Genomic DNA, 20,398 nt, shown 5'->3' on the forward strand with positions numbered 1-20,398 from the left:
ATTTGTATTAGTTAATAGTATTTTGCAAATTACAGTGTAAGGATATGACATAGCAGATATCAGAATTATTGAAATGTGTAATACACATGTAATTATGAATTACTTGAATCGTGCAGAAAGGAATGGAATGAAGAGTCTCCCTCTTATTCCTGACCCCAAAAATAACCACTCCCTAAGTATTAACCCTTATGTTTTCTTTCAGAAATACCTGAGTTCTCATTTCCTTTGTTTCCTTTATAATTGGAGTTTCTTTCTGAAGTAATTTCTTATTTATGTATTTATTTATTTTAGAGACAGGGCTGGTGCAGGGCTGGGGGAGGGGCAGGAGGAGACAGAGAGAGAGAGAGAGAAAGAGAATCCTCAGGCAGACTCCCCGCTGAGTGCAGAGCCAGATGCAAGGCCTGATCTAACAACCCGGAGATGACAACAACTGAGCCACCCAGGCACCCCTCTGCTGCATCCTTTTAACGGTGGTATAATAGTCTCTAGTGCTTGTGGGTCGCTTTAACCAGTCCTCCTGGTGATGGACATTTGTGTAGAGATTTTTTTTTTTTTTTTTTTTTTAAGTGTAGAGATTGCTATAGTGTGAGAGTCTTGAGTGCCTGTCCACTTACAAGACAGGTTCCTAGTAGCGGGATTGGTGCATTTATTTTTTTTTTAATTTTTTTTTAATTTTTTTCGGGATTGGTACATTTAAAGCTTTTTTTTGCCCTCCAGTTTTACTGTTTCCTCAAACTTTTTATTCTGAAGTAACTTTGGACATGCAGACAAGTCACAAGAATAGTCCAGAAAGCTCCTGCATCCCCTCACACGTTGCACTCAGTTGTTGCACCTCCTTAGCCTCCCTAATCCATCCCGCAGCCTTCCTCTGCCTCGTGACCTTGCCGTTGTGAAGAGCCCAGGACCGCCTTTGGGTCACATGTCCCTCTCTTTGGGCTTATCTGCTCTGGCCTGCTGACTGCATCCAGGTTCTGCACTTGGGGCAGGGACACTGCAGAGTTGATGCTCTGACCGTCTCTGTGGGGTGTCAGGAGGCACACGATACCCATTTGTCCCCTTACTGGTGATGGGAGCGTCGATCAATTGGTTGAAATAGTGCCTCCCAGGTTTCTCTAGTATCAAGTGCACTTTTCCCCATTGTAAATCCTAAGTTGAGGAAGACACTGGTACTGTGTAAAACTACCTGTTCCCCTTCAAGGTTTGACCCGGTGATTTTATTTTTTTTTATTTTTTAATTTTTTTTTTTAAATATTTTATTTATTTATTTGACAGATAGAGATCACAAGTAGGCAGAGAGGCAGGCAGAGAGAGAGAGGAGGAGGCAGGCTCCCCGCTGAGCAGAGAGCCCGATGTGGGGCTTGATCCCAGGACACTGGGACCATGACCTGAGCCGAAGGCAGAGACTTTAACCCACTGAGCCACCCAGGCGCCCCGACCCGGTGATTTTAACGTCTGCTATTGCTCTAATGATTATGAGAATCTTTCCTTCTGTGTTTATCAGTCAGCATTCTGTTAGGAAGAGCTTTCTTCTCCCTACTACATTATCTGCTGCGCTCGTGGATTCTCACACTCTCCGGGCTGTGATCCATTACTCTCGGTACTCATTTTGTGCCTCACACTGCCTCGTATTGAGCCAGGGGAGCCTTTGAGCTGGCTCCGATGACCCCTTGGTGTGTCTCATAAGTTGTTTTGAGCAGTTCTTACTTTCTGGCACAACATGATGTTCTGGACTCCCCTTGTACTTTCCTTACCCCAGCCTTGGAAGCAGCCTTTTCTCTAAGGAGCCCTGGTTTCTTTTAAGCAGGCAGTTAGTTTCAGAAACCGAGATCTGAGTGCTGAATGTGCCCATTGCTACTGCGTGCATGGACATTCTTTTTTTTTAAGATTTTATTTATTTGACAGAGAGCACAAGTGGCAGAGGCAGGCAGAGAGAGGGGGGAAGCAGGCTCCCTCTTGAGCAGAGAGCCCGATGCGGGGCTTGGTCCCAGGACCCTGAGATCATGACCTGAGCTGAAGGCAGAGGTTTAACCCACTGAGCCACCCAGGCGCCCATGCATGGACATTCTTGATAGCTGTTGCCAAACTGTTCTCCAAAGAACCCGCATCACCATGCAGTGTGTGAATGCCCGTTACCCCACTCTTCCCAGCCCTGGGTGCTCCCTAAACCCTTTGGGTATAAACGGTATCCCTGGTTTAGATTCGCTTTCTTGCACATGTTGCAGTCAAGCTGTGTGTGTGTCATTTTACATTTATTAGCCATTTGCATGTCTGCGAAGTGTCCGTTCTGTTCAGCCTTTCGTAGCTGACTTGTGTGTGCCCTTGCTCTTGGTTAACGCCGAGTGTCAGCTTTCTGTTACGTGCGCTGCAAACTTTTTTAAGAGACTGAATAACAGGGGTGCCTGGCTGGTTCAGTCAGTAGAGGATGAGATTCTTGATCGTGGAGTCATGAGTTCAAGCCCCACACTGGGCCTGAAGCCTACTTAAAAACAAAGAAAAAAAAAAAAAACCCTATAACATTGCACCATATTTCTGCCATCATCTACTTAAATCATCACCCTATTAAATATTACAGCTTCAAAAAAAAAAAAAAATCCGGCTTCAGGGAACATCTCTGTACGTGAAGGTTTTTCTCTGTACATTGTACCTTCACTATACATTTATATGAATTAAGTGTTTAGGGTCAATATCTAGAAGTAAATTTGCTGGGTCAAAAGGTGCATACATTTAAAAGTTGGCACTATAGTCAAATTGCCCTTTTAGAAGGCCATACCAGTTCACATCTGCACAGTCCATACCCCTACTAACAGCTGTCGCTACCAGCCTTTTTATTTTTTTGTCAATCATGTAGGCAAAAAGACTATCTTATTAGGTTGTCTTTATGTTTTCGTGATTCCTGGTGAGGTTGAGCCTATTTCAGAGATAGAGGTTTTTAAACAATAAAGCTCAGAGAAATGACTACTTAACCTTTTCACCTTCTTGGAGTTTAGTGTCATCATCCAGGCTGGTGTGGCTTATTCCCATTTTGCAGATGAGGAGAACGGGGCACAGACAGAGGCAGGTCTTTTCCCCAAGGTCACGCGGTGCTTTGATGGCAGAGTTCGGCTGTGGCCCGGCTCTTCGCCCGCTGCACCCTGCTGCTTGCTAGGGCCGCCTGGATGCAGGGACCCCGCTGGGCCGCCTGGATGCAGGGACCCCGCTGGGCTCCCTGGTAGGGAGAGGGCCTGTTGCTCACTCTGACACCAGCATCTTGTCTCCTTTTCTCTCCCAGAGCCCAACCTGGGGGAAGACGATGAGGACAAGGACTTGGAGCCAGGCCCGTCGGGAACCTCTAAGGCTTCAGCCCAGATCTCAGGCCAGTCAGACACAGACATCACAGCCGAGTTCCTGCAGCCCTTGCTGACACCTGACAATGTGGCCAATCTGGTGAGGATGAATGCGGGCCATTTCCCACAGGGCAGGAAGGAAGGGTTTCCCATCCTTTTCCTACCCTTCACTCCACACTGCCCACCTCTTCCAGATGGTATTAGTCCCAGCACACCACTCTGGTCTCGGTGTTGGGATGGTGTGGTCCCGTGGGCCCTCTCTATCTTGGATGGACCTTTTCTCTGATCTTTAGTCCTTTAGGAGATCCCTTGTCACCAACCCCTGAACTGTCCCTCTTTGGATAGTCTGAGTCCCCGTCCAAACCCCACCCCTCTCCTCTCCTTTGAAGGGAGGGTAGAGTAACTGGAGAGCAGACCGCACAACTTACTTGCTAAGTGATGTGGGATTAGCATGTGTGGGGTGAGATGGCCCCCTTTTTCCTTAGATTCTCAAAGATAATCCTGCTCTACAGTGAAAGAACCACTGGTTCGAGCTGATGGCGTGGGTGGCGGGGGGTATCTCCCATCGGTCCTCAGGCTGTAGCAGCGCCCAGGCCTTTCCATTGGGTGCTCATGTCAGTGCCTCTTCCCATGCTCACCACGGTCTTCTCCGCCTTCCCTTCTCTCTGCCTAGAGGCGCCACGGGGCTTAGTTCTTGGGAGAAGGAAGTGGGGTTTTTGTCACAAGGGTAGCAAGAGGGAGTTTTCTGTCCCACTCAGATCTCTTTGGTGAGCTCCAGGCTTGGAAACATGTCTGCCTCTTACGTTGTTCTCCCCTTGGGAGTTCCGTGGGCATCGCAGACTCATTATGTCAGAATAACCCTGTGGAATTTCTCCCCGTGCCGCTCTGCAGGCTGTCAGTGTCCTGTGTTCTTGGCGCGCCTGCCTCCCAGTTCCCGGCCCACAGACCTGGAGTTAAGCTCTTTGCCTCCCCGCCAGGCCTTCCCCTCTTCTCCGTCTCCCCTGGCCCCCGCCCGGCCCCAGCTCTGCCTGTCCGCCCTGGCTCTGGCTTCCATTCCCTTGCGGTAGCCAGAAGTACAGCTTGTGAAGCTTTCCTACTCCAGCCCTGCCGTGGCTCTTTGTTTCCTTCTAGAACCAGTTTGAATACAGCTTGCTGAGGCCCTGTCTGGGGCTTCCGTTAACTCACCATACCTGGTCTGTCCTCATCACGCTCTTCAAATTATTGGCCTAAAGTTTTTCACAGGATTCTTTTTTATCTTTATAATACCTGCTGCCTGCTTAGTAACGTGCAGCTTTTTTGTCTCTAGCATTGGGTCCTTCACTCCTTTTTTTGTTGTTCAGTCTCACCATCCATTTGTTTGGTTTTGGTCATTCCAAAGAACTGGCTCTGAAGTTTCACTGGTACTCTTTTATAACCTTTTCTGGTTTTTTGTTTTTTTTGTTTTTTTTTGTTTTTAAGATTTATTTATTTATTTATTTGACAGAGAGAGAGAGAGAGAGAGAGAGAGAGAGAGATCACAAGTAGACGGAGAGGCAGGCAGAGAGAGAGAGAGAGGGAAGCAGGCTCCCTGCTGAGCAGAGAGCCCGATGCAGGACTCGATCCCCGGACCTGAGATCATGACCTGAGCCGAAGGCAGTGGCTTAACCCACTGAGCCACCCAGGCGCCCCTGTTGTTGTTTTTTTAAGATTTTATTTATTTATTTGACAGAGAGAGAGAGCACAAGCAGGGGGAGAGACAGAGGGAGAGGGAGAAGCAGGTTCCAAGCTGAACAGGCAGCCCTATGTGAGACTCAATCCCAGGACCCTGGGATCATGACCCAAGCTGAAGGCTCTACCGACTGAGCCACCCGGGCGCCCCACCTTTTCCATTTTATTTCTGTTGTCTTTATTCTTTTTTTTTTTTTTTAAGATTTTATTTATTTATTTGATAGGCAGAGATCTCAAGTAGACAGAGAGAGGAGGAAGCAGGCTCCCCGGACGTGGGGCTCGATCCCAGGACCCTGAGATCATGACCTGAGCCGAAGGCAGAGGCTTTAACCCACTGAGCCACCCAGGCGCCCCTGTTGTCTTTATTCTTCCCTGCTGCTTTCTTTGAATATTTTACCCTAGCATTTTATGTTAAATGTTTCGCTTAATAGTTTTCAGCAGTCTTTTCCAATGTAAGCATTTAAGGATCTGATTTTCCGCATAAGAACCATTTTAGTAGCATCCTACACATTTTGATTTGTAGTGATTTCATTCTCTCTGTGTTCTAATTGTTTCCTTATTTCATATATATATTTAAACGTCTAAGCGTGTAGGGAGTTGGAAATGACCTTTTGTTACCAATTCCTGACAAAACTGGATGAGTTCTTATTAAGATACCGATTTTTTTTTTTTTTTTTAAGCCTGTTTCTGGTTCATCATAGGACCCTTCACTGAATTTAGGCTCTCTGGGCAGGGTTCTTCTGCTGCTCAGCCTTCCTCCGTGCTGCTGCTCTGCCTGGAATCCATACCCCGCTCCCCCTGCGTCAGCCTGACACTGGCCCTCCTCTCAGTTCCCAGCCAGGCTGCTACTTCCCCAGGGAGCCAGAGCCACACCCTCCTGACCTGTCTCCTGCCCCCTTTACTTCCTGGTCTTGTGCACCGTACTGCACCACTGTTCGTTCCCTCTCTGACTTCCCCAGGAGTCTGAGCCCCATGGCAGCAGGCCCAGGGCTCTCTGAGTCACTGCCCTGTCCCCAGCCTTGGCCTGGGCGTGGAACAGAGGCTTGTTGAGTCTGTGAGTAAGGAAGGGCTCCTCTCCTGGCCATCTTGCAGGTCCTCATCAGCATGGTGTATCTGCCTGAGGCCATGCCCGCCTCTTTCCAAGCCATCTATACCCCAGTGGAGTCAGCAGGCACTGAAGCGCAGATCAAGCACCTGGCTCGGCTCATGGCCACACAGATGACGGCTGCAGGACTAGGGCCAGGTGAGTGTCCTGCGGCGCTGACCCAGGCCAAGGCTTGGCACTGTGGCTGCTGGGTTCCCCTTCCTGGAAGAGCGCCTTCTACCGTGGTACAAATGAAACTCACGTGAGATGGTAGGTGTGAACAGTTACAGGTCCCGTACACTGAGTGCTTCGTAATTTCAGGCCCTGGACTTTGAATGCGGTGGACCTGGATTTGAGGTCTCAGTTGAATCAGACTGCCTCAGCCACTCAGTAGCAGTGTGACCTTGGTCAGGTTACTGAACCTCTCTGAGTTGGGTTTTCCTGCGTTAACAGTACTAGTGAGATATAAACTATGTACAGAGAAACACAACTCTTAACTGTACATCTTCGTGAATTTTCACAAAGTGAACACACCCGTGTAGCCAGCACCCAGATGGAGATATAGACCATTTCCTCCAGAACATTCCTTCTTGCCCCATCCAGTCAGCACAGATGGCATCCCACCTCCTGAGAGAATCACTTTTATGACTTCTGTCTCTATAGATCCATTTTTCTGGTCCTGAACTTCATATAAATGGGATCCTAGAGAGTCTGGCTTCTTTGGCTCAGCATAAGTGTTTTTTGTTTGTTTAAGATTTTTTTTTTTAATTTATTTTACCAGCGGGTGGGGGGGAGCACATGAGTGCATGAGTAGGGGGAGAGGCAGAGAGAGAAGCAGGCTCCCCGCTGAGCAGGGAACCCAATTTGGGGCTTGATCCCAGGACCCTGGGATCTCGACCTGAGTGGAAGGCAGATGCTTAACCAACTGAGCCCCTCAGGCGCCCTTCAGCATAAGTTTTTGAGAATCCTCTGTGTTGTATGAACCACTATTGCTCAGTAGTATTTCCTTACACAAACAGGCCGTTGTCTGTTTATCCACACCCCTGTTGATGGATCTGTGGTTTGTGTCCAGTCTTTGACCGTTGTGAATGAAGCTGTACAAGGGTTTTGGGGGGGTTGTTTGGGCTTAGGGGGTTGTTGGTCTTTTTGTTTTTGTTTGTTTGGTTTACATACAGACGTTTTGGTGTACACATGCCCTCATTTATCTTGAGTATATACTAACGAGGGGATTGTTGGGTCATAGGTTAGGGTGTATTCAGTGCTCTTAGAAGCTGCTCATCAGCGTTCCAGCGTGGCTGTGCCATTTGCTACCCCCACCCACGGTAAACAGCACATCTAGCTTGAGCCTTGATTGTATGCAAAGTGGGGATAAAAAGTGTGCCTGTTTCAGAACAACGTTTTGCAGATCAAGATGGGCTTTGTGTGTACAAGGCTTGCGCACAGAAGGTCCCTGGAGGGGAGCAGGGGTGTGTGGCATTCCTGGAGCCCATTTGCTCCCTCCCCCTCAGGTGTGGAGCAGACCAAACAGTGCAAGGAGGAGCCCAAGGAGGAGAAGGCAGTGAAGCCAGAGAGCGTCCTGATCAAGCGGCGTCTGTCAGCCCAGGGCCAGGCCATCTCGGTGGTGGGCTCCCTGGGCGCCATGTCTGCTCTGGAGGAGGAGGCGCCCCAGGCCAAGAGGAGGCCGGAGCCCATCATCCCTGTCACACAGCCCCGGTGAGTCCCCTGTGCATGCACGGGGGTGTGCACGCGTGTTAAAGGCATACCGACAAAGACAGGTGGGGCTGGACAAGGGTCTGATTCCAGAGTCAATGCCATCATAACCGCCAAGCCTTAATGGTTTTCTTTCACATAAAATGCCCCCTTCCTTCCTTCTGTCTAAAGCTGGGATGACAGAATCTGTCTCTGAGGATCAAGGGAGAGTTAAATGAGTTCACAGTGATAGATCATTAAATTAGATAACTCCTAGGGTTGGAAGTGAATTTGATACAAAGTAATTAGCATGATTTCTAACATGTTGTAAGCGCTACTGGTCGTTACCCTCCTCTTCATTATTACCCCCCTACAGACAAAAAAAAAAATCCAGCCAGTCTCTGCCCACACCCTCCCAAGACCTGCTGTCCGAGCAGTGCCTGATTCACCCTCCGGGCTCTCCATCCCCCTTGCTCCTTCCTCCAATCTCACTGGCCCCTTGGTTCTCCATGAGCAGCCAGGCAGGTCCCCACTGGAAGGCCTTTGCACTTCCTATTCTTCCCACCGGGAAAGCTCATCCTCCAGATCTCCGTGCGGCTCCTCCTCTTGCTTCATTCAGCTCTGCACTCGCGCAGAGCCGCCGCAGAGAAGCATTCCCTGAGACATGCTTTACAGAAACAGAATGGCACCATGTTCTGTCTCGTTGCCCTGCGCCCTGCCATGCCTGAGTCATAGGAGGGTTAGAAAGGCAGTATGGTAGGGGGTAGGGATGGGGGTCTCTCTATGGCCTGGGGTGAGCCTGGGCTCCAGAAAGCATGTTCTGAGTCACCGTGACTCTGTCCCTGCTCTCCCACGTAGGCTGGCTGGCGCTGGTGGCCGCAAGAAAATCTTCCGCCTGAGCGACGTGCTGAAGCCCCTGACAGATGCCCAAGTGGAGGCTATGAAGCTGGGCGCCGTGAAGCGGATCTTACGGGCGGAGAAGGCTGTGGCCTGCAGTGGGGCGGCCCAGGTGTGCCCCTGTCTCCCCTGCCCATGCTCCCCGGCCCACTCCCCACGGTCCTGCCTCACAGCCCAGGGATGAGACGGCCCCGGCTTCCCTGGCTCCAAGTCCCAGCCGGGCTGCCCACCAGCCCTCCCTGCCTCTCTTCTGTCCTGCCAACGGAGGCGGCGACAGCAGCTCTGCACAGGGATGAGGAGGAAGAAATGCGAGGACACACATGGCTGTCGCTCAGCACAGAGCTGGCCGCCTGGGAGGGCCCTGTGAGCGAGGGCTGTTGCTGGGTTCTTTCTCGCTGGTGGTTCATAGTGCTCTTCTTGTTACTGCTGACGTTTAGACGGACCAGGTCTAAATCCTAATTCTGCCACACGCTGGCATCGTAACCTCAGCCAAGCGGCTTTTCCCCCATTTTTTTGAAAGTGTAATTTCAATTAACCAAGAAGTACAGAAAAGTACTCTCTGTTAAAAAGATATTTCTAGGCCATAGAGGTACCATAAGTCTTCCTCGGCCCCCACCCATGTCCCATCCCCTGCTCCAAGGGGACCAGTGAACAAAGTAGGGGAAGTCTTCAGGGTCTTTCTCTGTGTACTTAAGTATGTGGGTACTACTTTCACAGACTCAGTTTTGTTCTGTGACGATTGATCCCCCCACACACAAACGGGACCTACAGTTAGAAGGTTCTCAGCTTGCCTTCCTTGCTTAACACCGGGTCTGCAGTGGGGGGTCCCTGAGCCTGGGCAGGAAGACTTGCAAGGCACGATCCCGAGGTGCCTGGGATTGCCTCCCACACCCACACGTACCTCCACTCTCCCGTCAGGTGCGCATAAAGATCCTGGCCAGTCTGGTGACGCAGTTTGATTCAGGCCTGAAGGCCGAGGTCCTGTCCTTCATTCTGGAGGACGTGCGGGCCCGCCTGGACTTGGCCTTCGCCTGGCTCTACCAGGAGTACAACGCCTACCTGGCAGCCGGTGCCTCGGGCACCCTGGACAAGTACGAGGACTGCCTCATCCGCCTGCTCTCCGGCCTGCAGGAGAAGCCAGACCAAAAGGACGGGTGAGGGGCCGCCGTCCACCCTCCTGCGCCCCGCCTTGCTCTTGTGGTTTCCAGTCTCCTCTTTCCTCACCACCCAAGGCCTCGTGCCCGTCCCCCGAGACTCCCTGCTCTCCCTGCTCTCTGGAGACACTTGTAAGGCAGATTCCAGGTGGGCTCTGGGGCCTGCTCTGCCGCGTGCCTCTGCGCTTCCGCTCTCACGGATAACTGTCTGCCCTACAGGCTTGTTTCGGAGGTTGACTTCTCTCTGCCCCATCTCTCACCCGAATTGCTCCTGGAACTTCCTCCTTGTTCTCAGCCTCCTGCTGATCCATTCTCCACACAGCAGTCTGGGTGACCTTTTAGAATATTAATAGTCTTTTTGTTACCCACTGAAAACCTTCCATGATTCGCCATCGCTCTTGCGATAAAATGCAGCCTTTTTTTTGTGCCCTGAGACCATGTAACCCAATTCCTACCAACCTCTTTGCCTTCTTATTCTGCCCCTCTGCTCCTCACTGCCCCCAGACTTGAGCCACGCTGGCCTTCTGTCTTTTGACCCTTGAACGTGCCAAGTTCAGGGCTTGGCAGGCCATTTTTTGCCACCACATCTGAAGAGCAGTACCCTTCCCCACTCCCTGTCATTCTCTTTCATTACTGTAATAAATGAGTAAAGTTAGGAATCCCTGTTTGACAAAGCGGAGAGCTGAGCTTCGGAGAGGTAGTCTCCACCTCGGTCAGCCGGCCTGCTGCGTTTGAACTGACTCTGTTTAGCTCCAAAGCTCTGTCACCAGTTGAGCAAACTGTCTGTGAGGGGCAGCCCTGCCAGCCCCAAGCTCCAGCAGGACTGGAAGCTTCTGCCCGCAGCATTCCCTCACTCTTCCTCCCTGGCAGGATCTTCACTAAAGTTGTGCTGGAGGCGCCACTGATCACGGAGAGCGCCCTGGAGGTGATTCGCAAGTACTGCGAGGACGAGGTGAGAACAGCCCGACTGTCCCCTCAGCCCCCTGGGGCCTGTGCTGGGGGCCTGAGGAGCCCACAGGCTGGGCCTTGTGGCAAGGGATTCTGGGAGGGACCTGTCCTATTGTCAGACCTGAGGGAGGCAAGGGAGACCTCCCAGGGGCACCCTGCAGGTGTGCTGAGTGCTGGTGTCCCTCCTTTCTGCCACAGAGTCGTACGTACCTGGGCATGTCCACTCTTCGAGACCTGATCTTCAAGCGGCCGTCCCGCCAGTTCCAGTACCTGCATGTTCTGCTAGACCTCAGCTCCCACGAGAAGGACAAGGTGATCCCCTGCCACCCTGCACTGGGCCGCACTCTGCCCTTCGTCTGCCCCGAGCACCTACCCCAGCCTCTTCCACATGCCCCCGAACATCCTCTCTGGGTCTGACGTACTCCCTGTAGTAGTGTGGTGGTGGTGGTGGGCATGTTGTCATTTCTGGTGGCACAAAGCTGCCTAGACTGTACACATGCGTATACATGCACTCAGCCCCCCAGGAAGGGCATTCGCATTCTCCCTCCTACTCCACGCATGTTGGGGAGCCTCTGTGCGGCCTGCTACTGTGCCGGAACCTGGAGGGGGCTGACAGGAGAGCAGCCATGTGGCCTATCAGTGAGCAGTGAGGACACAGCCAGCCTGTGGAATAGAGCAGCACGAAGCTGTGGGAGCCCTGGAGAGGGCCCTGACCTACCTGATGGGGGGATGGGAAGGATGGGGTTTAAGGAAGCCTTCTGAAGGAGGGGGCAAGTGAGCCAAGACCTGAAATAGGAGTAGAGGGTGTGACTGAACAGTGGGAAGTAGGTGTGCTTACATGTGATTGAGAGGGCCCTAGTCCCAGCCCCGGCCAAGTGTTTTGCTGCCTCCTCTCTTGGTGTCTTGTGTCCATTCATTCAGCAGACCCTCACTGCAGACTCTGGCTTGGCCCTTTGGTGCTGCTGGGGACACAGCAGTGCCCAGGAACAGTCCCTGTTTTCAGGGCTCCCAGCCGGTGATGTCTGAGTAAAATGGGGTAGAGCTAGTGACAGGCATTCTGGGCAGTGGGAACCTTTCATGCCAAGTCTCAAAGCCAAGGAGAATGCTGTCGCTTTGGAGGAACTAAAGAAAACTCTTTCCAGTTGGAACGTAGCAAGTAAGGCAGGAGACGGTAAGGGATAGGCTTGAGCAGGTCGGTGGAGAGGTGTGGTGCAAGCTCTGACTTGGGCCAGGAAACCTCTCCCCCAAGTGCACACGTGACTCAGGTAGACCAGGCCTGTCTCAGTCTTGGGCTTGTTTTCCCATTGGTCCTGCCAAGCTCCGAACGGTGGTCTCCCCGTTCCACCATCTTGCCCACCCTCTCTCTTCAGGTGCGCTCCCAGGCCCTGCTGTTCATCAAGCGCATGTATGAGAAGGAACAGCTGCGAGAGTATGTGGAGAAATTTGCCCTCAACTACCTGCAGCTCCTGGTCCACCCCAACCCGCCGTCCGTGCTGTTCGGAGCCGACAAGGATACAGGTCTGGCGCAGCTTCATCAGATGAATACTGAGCATCCTCTGGATCCCAGGCTCCCGGCCAGGCCCTGGGAATGGAGCTGGTTTGAAGCTGGGCCCTGCCCAGCCTCCTAGGGAAGACAGCCAGGCAGTAATGACCAGAGCGAGCAGGCCTGGGGGCTGCGAGAGTCCAGAGAGGAGTCTCACCCCAGCCCCGGGGTCAGGGAGAGCATCCTGGAGCAGGGGGCGGAGGGCTGAGAGCCAGAGGACAAGGAGAGCTAGCCAGCGACGGGGCGCCAGGAAGGGCCAGGCGTAGACCCATTCCTTGGACAAAGCCCCGGGTCCCTCAGAATTACAGGTGGGAAGACCCAGGCCCCAGGGGAGCAGACCATTAAACTGGAAGGTTCCGGGGCCTCTGGCTGGCTCAGTGAGACATGCAGTTCTTGATCTGGGGGTCATGAGTTTAAGCCCCATGTTGGGCATGGAGCTTACAAAAACCTGGAAGATGCAGGCTATGACAGAAAGCACGGGATCTTCAGGAGCCCTGGCACAGCCTAGGTGCCCGGAAGACCTCCCAGGAGAGACCCCAGAGGATGAGGAGATACAGAGAAGGGAGTTGGGCAGCAGCGTTCAGGCAAAGGAGTGATGTGTGCAAGGGGTCCTGTGCGGGCTCTGGGGGGGACTGTCAGAAGGAGGCTGTGGCTGGAGCACGGAGCCCTGGGGAGCAGGCAACATACAGCATCTGGCAAGTAGAGCCAAGGTAGGCGCTGGGGATTTATCCCGGCACAGGGTAGTCGTGGGAACACAGAGCCGGAGAAGGGCAAGCTTAGAACTTCCCTTTGGAAAGATCCCTCTGGCTGCCCTGTGGATTGAGGTCAGAGACGAGGTGGGACTTCAGTGCAGAGGCTTCCAAAAGGGGAGCAGTCCTGGTCCCTCGCCATTGCCCTGATGCTTGGCTTCCTGCCCTAGAACAGTTCCCTTCTGTGCCTGCCCCCAAAAGAAGGGACAGACAATGAGGGTGGGAGACTCGGGGAGGAGAGTGGTCCCTGATCCCCACCCCCTGCCCTATCAGAGGTGGCGGCGCCCTGGACCGAGGAGACCGTAAAGCAGTGTCTGTACCTCTACCTGGCTCTCCTGCCTCAGAACCACAAGCTCATCCACGAACTGGCGGCCGTGTACACGGAGGCCATCGCCGACATCAAGCGGACGGTGCTGAGGGTCATCGAGCAGCCGGTGAGGCCCCTGAGCCCACCAGGCTCTGCCCACCCGTGGGCAGGGTTGAGGCCCCAAGTCCAGCCCTTCCCCTGGTATCTCCACCTCGGCGAGGGCTCAGCACCAATGGCGGGCGCCCTGGGTCCTGCCGCTCTGGAGCTTGTGGGTGGTCCGCCTGCCCCGTCTGCCAGAGAAAGGACAGCAGGGTCGCCCTGCAGTTATGAGGCTGGAGCAGGGCAGACCCGGGTCCACATCCTGCCTCTCTGACCCCCTTCCGTAAAAACGGAGGATGATCCCGACCCCCGGCTTGCTGCAGGGACTCCAGGAGCTCATGCACGTACGTGTCTGTGTCACTGTCACTGGCTAGGAGCCGGCCCTCCCTTGGCTGGCCAACGGGCATCTTTAGTGGTCATTACACAAGTCCCGCCTGCTCCTCTCTCTGGAGGAGCAAGATCACCCACATGAGAAGCAGCGGGCCCCTGAAATTCAGACTATCTGTCCTTCCAGTCTGCAGCTAGATCAGAAGCCACTTTTTTATATCTCTCTGCCCCTGCTTTATTACAGAAAATCTCCAGCAGAAAAGGAGTGTGGTAGGCTCAGACCCAAATACCCGCCCCCCAGATTCAGCAGTGTCCTCCCCCAGTTTCCAGAGTGAGCCCACCAGACGGTGAGCTCCCGGAGGGCAAAGACTGCCAGCTCCACGGACCATTATAAACGTTCATGGCAGAGGAAGGCCTGAGCCCTCGTACCCAGCCCAGTGCTCCCTGCATTGGTTGCCCACTGAGAGGGCCAGGCTGCACGCGCAGGCCGAGCCCTGATTCGAGCAAGCTGCCATGCGGGGCACTGGCTGCCGCTTAAACCTTCAGAAGCCTGAAAAGTCTTTACCGAGGAACTGGCTGGGCATCAGAGGTCAGGTTAGGTCAGAGGTGACGGGAAGGGCCCGGCTGCTCAGTAGGTAGCCAGCACTGGCGAAGGCTTGGGAGCTACAGCGAGTCTGTACCCTGTGAGTGGGGGTAGGGGAGGGCCCCATACTGCCGCCCTGCCCCCTCCCACCTTCCCCACATTTCTCCCAGGTCCCTGAACTCCGTCACCAATTCTGTTGTCCCCCAGGTTCACTGCAGTGTAACGCATACAGGCTGTGTTCCCATGAGGTGTCAAACCCAGTGTCTGGGGGGGGTGTGTATTGCAGGAGGACGACCACAGAACATTAGTTAACATCCGTCGCCTCACATCGTTTGTTTTTTCTCTGGTGACAAGAACTTTTAAGATCTCTTTGTCCAGTTCGTGCCCCAGAGTCCCATCATCCCCCCCCCGCCCCCGCCCAGCCACACCACCTCTGGCGCCTGGGCCTCCCTGAGTTCTCCCCTTGGGCCCCCTCATCCTGCCCATGTCGCCCAGCCCCTTCCCCAGCCTGCCATCCCTTCTCTCCCTCTAGATCCGAGGAATGGGCATGAACTCACCAGAGCTGCTCCTGCTGGTAGAAAACTGTCCCAAGGGGGCAGAGACACTGGTCACACGATGTCTGCACAGCCTCACGGACAAAGGTGCCCCCGGGACCCCCACTTCTCAGCCTTTTGCTCCACGTCCCAGACCTTCCTCATGGGCCCTTCCCAAGACCTGGCCCTCAGAGCTGCTGGCTATATTGCTAAATGCATTTGAGAAACCAGGGGCCAGCGTTTCCTGCTCTGAAGCGGAGTTGGCCCTCCCCTCCCCTTGCCCACAGCCACTGCCATTTCTCCTTCCTCTCGGGGCTCCCCCTCACCCCACCTATGCCCCCTGCTTACTCTTCTGCCTGCAGTCCCGCCCTCCCCAGAGCTGGTGAAGCGGGTCCGGGATCTCTACCACAAGCGATTGCCAGATGTCCGCTTCCTCATCCCTGTGCTCAATGGACTGGAGAAGGTACGGAGCTGGATGTCGGGATGCCGCCCGACGAAGACGGGTAGGGCAGGGGTGGGGAGGAGGTAGGCACCCAGGTGCCCACATCAGACACTTTCGAGCCCTGGGAAGGGCTTCGGGGCAGTCTCAGCTCTGCTTTCTCCTCTGAGGCCTCAGGCAAGCCACCCCCTTCTCTGCTCCTCCGTCTTATCTGTCAGATGAGGATCACAGTGACACATGTGCACACACACACACACACACACACGCTGGTCCAAAGGCCTAACTGTGTCCCCCCCCCCCCCCAGGCTGTGGGGCCCTGGTGAGCCTCCGTCTTCTCCTGTGGTAAAAGGGGATGACGATGACACCCTCCGCCTGCAGGGGCCATCAGGGGGCATGTGGCACAAGGAACGCTCGGATGGGGAGTGACGAGGCTGGGACTGAGCCAGGCCCAGTGACTCAAGGAGAAAGCTCACCCCAAGGGACCAGAGGGAGCAAGAGGAGGGAAGTGTCTGAGGGCACGGCAAGGCCGGAGCTTCTCCTCGCCTCATCCCAGGGCAAGCACCTGGGATGCGGGTGCTCTCTGACCTACCGCACCTTCCCCTCCCCCCCCACCCCCTGCAGAAGGAAGTGATCCAGGCCCTGCCAAAGCTCATCAAACTCAACCCCATTGTGGTGAAAGAGGTCTTCAACCGCCTGCTAGGCACCCAGCATGGTAGGTGGTGTCTTCGATGGGGACGGAAGAAGCAAAATAGAACTTTCAACCTAGAAAAACAGCCCAGTGACCTAGGATGGAACCCTCACTCTCACCCCAGGGGCTCGTGGTGTTAGCGAGGGAGGGGAGGCTGGCCGTTGCACCCATAACATGATCGATCGATTGATTTTTTTAAATGCTTATTTATTAGAGAGAGAGCGCACAAGTAGGCAGGGTAGCAGGCAGAGAGACGGGGAGAAGCAGGCTCTCTACTGAGCAGTGAGCCCGATGCGGGGCTCAATCCAGGACACTGGGATCATGACCTGAGTCAAAGACGCTTAACGACTGAGCCACCCAGGCGCCCCCATAACATTGATTTAAAACCCCCACCCAAGAGTGTCTGGGACCCCCCCCCCAAACCACACCAGCAGAGCGCCGTCTCCCCTAGCTGCCCGTCGCCTCTAAGCGCGGTCATCGAGTGCATGGCCTGGCCCATCTGTGCTGTGCAGGGGTCCTGCCCTTCTGGGGGCACAGCCCAGGGAGGAGGGAGAGGAGCTGCTGGAGCACATCAGCTATTGCCCTAGAAGTGTAGGAACCCCGTGTAGGGAAGGAGGAAAGCAAGGTGAAGGCTTCCCGGAAGGGGTGGCATTCAGTTTCTTCTTTTTCGTCCCCTGCCCCAGCCCTCTGTCCTCCCAGTCCCATCAGCGCAGAGGGTGCCTCATACTCGTCACACTCCCCTAGTCTAGGGGACCCAGACACACCTCTTAGGTGCCACCCTGTCTCCTTCCCCTTCCCGCTCCCTCCCTACAGGTGAAGGGAACTCGGCCTTGTCCCCGCTGAACCCTGGAGAGCTGCTGATCGCACTGCACAACATCGACTCGGTCAAGTGTGACATGAAGTCCATCATCAAAGGTGAGGCACTCCCCCCCATTCCCCCCAAGTGGCCTGGCTGCTGCGGACCCAGGGAGGAACCTCAGTCACTCACATGTCCCCGCTGGAGTCTGCCACGCTGGAGATTGTGCCACCTGCAACCCCATCTCCACTCTGGACACCTACCCTCATTCCTTTGCCTTCCCTCCCTCCTCTCTTTCCTCCCTCCCTCCGTCCAAGGAACTGGTGCATCTGTTATGCACTGGCCCAGAGTAGTCCTCAAGAAAGGTGAGGGCCCCCTCCCTCCCCAGCCCTGGCTCAAGGAATGAAGGAAGCAGAGCCCTCGGCCGAACAGGGGGCAGAGGGACGGCCAGCAGAGCAGATGGAGCCCGCCAGGGCCGTTGTCGGACCAGGAGTAGATGCCGAGTCCAGTCCGGGCTCCAGTTGAGGCAGGAGAAGGTGCCTCCAGGGCAGGGGGTTGGGGACACACTGGCCGGCTCCCCTCAACCTGCAGTTACCTGATAGCTGCCGGCACCACTTCCCGAGCACTTACACTGAGCCAGGCTTCCCCGAGTGCCTTTCAGGCCGGCCTGCTGACACACGCCAGCTGTTACCTGGTGAGTATGCGACTTTCGTCTTCTAGACAAGGAAGTGAAGGTTCCAGAGAGATTGAGGAACTTGCTCAGGGCCGTGCACAAGCTAAGCGGTTTAGTGGAGCCACACAGAATCTGAAGCCCGCTAGACCCGAGTTGGAACCCAGTTCTGCCAGTTCTGCCCACCTGTGGCACCCTGGGTCCCAGTGCTGCCACCTCCCATAGGAGGACTTCTTCCTGTCAGCTCTCCTCGGCACTGCCCCCGCTCCTCCCTGAGGGAAGTTTCTGGCCCAGAGTCATGTTCTCCCACCAAGGTGGAAGCCCTTACTGTCGCCCCCCTCTACTCAGACCCTGTCCTTCGATTCCTTGTCTCTCCTTTAAGAGCGGGGAGAGGGTCCCCCCCGCCAACCACCACCACTTAGCTTCTCGTCTAGCCTAAACTGGCTCCTCCCGTGACTACTTATTTCCTGGCCTTCCTCAGCAAGTTCTCTCAGGATCTTTGAGATTGAGAGAGAAGCTTATGGAAGTCTAAAATTCACGCTACAGCTGAGGAGGAGCTAAGGCCTCTGATGAAAGAACAGTAACATGAAAAGGATCTCGAAGCTGAGCATCCAGAAGTGGCCTTTTTATTTTATTTTATTTTACTTTTTTTTACGTTTATTTGTTTATTTAAGTAATCTCTACATCCAAGGTAGGGCTCGAACTCATGACCCCAAGATCAAGAGTCACATGCTCCTCCGATTGAGCCAGACAGGCGCCCCCAGAAGTGGCCCTTTTACAGGCTGTAGCCCCTTTGATGATGTCAGGGAAGTGTGGGCCCCTTCCCGAGGAGGACAGACTCACACAGTTTTGCGTACAATTTGGGGGGATTCACAGACCGTACCACCTCACTAAGTCCGTTCGCAAGCCCAGATTAAGTCCGAGGAAGGAAGAGCCTTGCCACAGGTCACTCAGGTGGGCAGTGGCCAGGTCCCTGGAGATGTCGTCAAGGCCTGGCCTTTAGAAGCCCACCTGTTTCTGCAAGCCCAGGCCTATGCACAGCCTCCATGCCTCTGAGCTCCTAGCAACCTTCCAGCCGCTCTCCCTACCTGCTGTTTGTCCCCAGCACCCGAGCTAGCAGTTCCCAGAGTGCGTTTCTCCACTGAGGCACTAGTGGTTGTCCTGGTTGCACTAGGAACACCATTCAACTCTAAGCTCCGGATCCAGGTCCAGTCCTGTTCTGTGCACCGTTGGATCCCCCATACCTGATAGTACAAGCATTCTCTTCTCCTTTAAAAGCCACCCTCTTTCTGTAACAAGTTTTTCTATAATGGGACCTGCCCCCCGCGGTCTGGTGTGGCAGTTAAAGAAAACTCACTGAGCGCCTGTGCTCAGTCCTGTGCTGGACAGTGCTGGGGACCCAGCAGGGATGGAGACAGCCCTGATCCTGCCCTCCAGGGCTCACGGTCCCTCCTCAGTTGATGAAAGCCCACAGTGAGCAGGGCTGGCACGGGGGAGCCTCAAGAGGATACCTGAGCTGAAACCACAGAGGGATGAGTTGGGGTGAGGTAGCAGGGGAGACACTGATCCCAGAGAAAGGAAGAATATTTGCAGAGGCCAAGAGATGTGCTGGCATGGTCTGGTTCTGGAACTGCAGAGGTGAGGCTGACGAGACCTTGTGGTTTAGGGGAAGGGGCCTGGTCAGGAGAGGTCAGACCATAAGCGTTAAGAACACCATGCCTGGGCCCCACCCACACGGGGTCTTCTAGGCCCCAGTAGGAGATTGGACTTGATATCTTGAGGACCCCTGGGAGGTGTGGGGTCAGGCTGAGCTTCTGAAAGGACTTTTCCTCAGCCTGCTATGAAGGGTAGAGTAGAAGGCCCAGGGGGAGACTGGGGCAGAGGGGGAGGAGAGGAAAAGGGGTTTGGCTGTGGACCCTTTTAGGTAGAGGAGGCAGGAACCAGCCACTAACTAGAAGGGAGGAGGAGGAACTTTCTTGGTTTCTGGTAGGTTCACTCTGGCTTCTACACTGTCCTTACCTTCTTCCACTTTCCTCTGCTCCTTTGGCCTAGATACCTGCCCTACCCCACTCTCGTCTCCTTCCTGCCTGTGTTCCTGTAATGCCTCCATCCTTCCCCTGTTCCTTATAGGAGCCCCCCTCATTCCTTATAGGCACCCACCCCTGTTCTCCATTAGCCTCTCAAGGATTGGGGGCCTCTCTTCTGGCTCAATAAAGACTTCCTGGTTGACAGACTCACATGGCAAGTGGTGTTTGGGGAAGAAGGGGTTCAGAGGCAGTTCCTGGGGTCTCCCCATTAGCACAATGGATTGGAGCACCGCCGATCCCACTGATTTTTGGGGTACCACTACCCACTCCCCAGGGAACAGACCCCAAGTCCTGTCCTGGCCCTCTTGCCTTTGTGGATGCCCCTGTCGTGCCAGCCCTTCCTGGGCCTTTCCTGGCACTGGGTGTTGAGCTAGGGAGCACCTCGTCGGCCCACGCTTCCTCCTTTTGCTCCCTTACTCTGTGCACTGTGCTTCGCACATGCCCTCATGCCTGGTGTCCCTCCAGCACCAGCACAGATCCTTATGCTCTGATCAGGACTGGGAGGGGGCAGTCCCTTGACCAGCCTGCTGGTAGAGGGCATCTCTGGTCTCCTGCGGGGGGTCTTACGGAAGTCAAAACTGCCTTCCCTCTCTGGGACAGGTGGGAAGGGCAAGCCAGAAAGGGCCCCCAGGCATTGGCAACCTGTCTCTCCTGCCTCAGCCTTTCCATGGGCTGTACCCAAAGAAAAAGGGCCACGGTCTGCCCACTCTGCCCAGCCTGGGGCTTCCAGCAGTTGGACATGTCTTCCCTCGGACCAACACCCCGGGCTACAGTA

The 20,398-nt window shown here is 54.5% G+C and overlaps 1 protein-coding gene across 5 annotated transcripts in view; it reads left to right on the forward strand.

Moving 5' to 3' along the window:
- The window catches only part of LOC111160622 (symplekin), a 36,287-nt gene that overhangs the window by 13,291 nt on the left and 2,598 nt on the right, over positions 1 to 20,398 (forward strand). For 2 of the 5 annotated variants that reach the window (XM_022523835.1, XM_022523837.1), the window contains exons 10-22: positions 3,269 to 3,423; positions 6,123 to 6,273; positions 7,623 to 7,827; positions 8,662 to 8,812; positions 9,619 to 9,854; positions 10,725 to 10,806; positions 11,001 to 11,114; positions 12,173 to 12,320; positions 13,368 to 13,528; positions 14,943 to 15,051; positions 15,306 to 15,406; positions 16,004 to 16,094; positions 16,884 to 16,985. In XM_022523835.1, the coding sequence (XP_022379543.1) occupies positions 3,269 to 3,423; positions 6,123 to 6,273; positions 7,623 to 7,827; positions 8,662 to 8,812; positions 9,619 to 9,854; positions 10,725 to 10,806; positions 11,001 to 11,114; positions 12,173 to 12,320; positions 13,368 to 13,528; positions 14,943 to 15,051; positions 15,306 to 15,406; positions 16,004 to 16,094; positions 16,884 to 16,985 (1,806 nt within the window). The remainder of the gene's footprint in view (positions 1 to 3,268; positions 3,424 to 6,122; positions 6,274 to 7,622; positions 7,828 to 8,661; positions 8,813 to 9,618; positions 9,855 to 10,724; positions 10,807 to 11,000; positions 11,115 to 12,172; positions 12,321 to 13,367; positions 13,529 to 14,942; positions 15,052 to 15,305; positions 15,407 to 16,003; positions 16,095 to 16,883; positions 16,986 to 20,398) is intronic. The other 3 variants (XM_022523836.1, XM_022523838.1, XM_022523839.1) reach the window with 3 other exon arrangements.

This window comes from Enhydra lutris, unplaced genomic scaffold (assembly GCF_002288905.1).
Source record: "Enhydra lutris kenyoni isolate GAN:26980312 unplaced genomic scaffold, ASM228890v2 scaffoldscaffold77, whole genome shotgun sequence".
In the NCBI taxonomy this organism is placed as follows: Eukaryota; Metazoa; Chordata; class Mammalia; order Carnivora; family Mustelidae; genus Enhydra; species Enhydra lutris.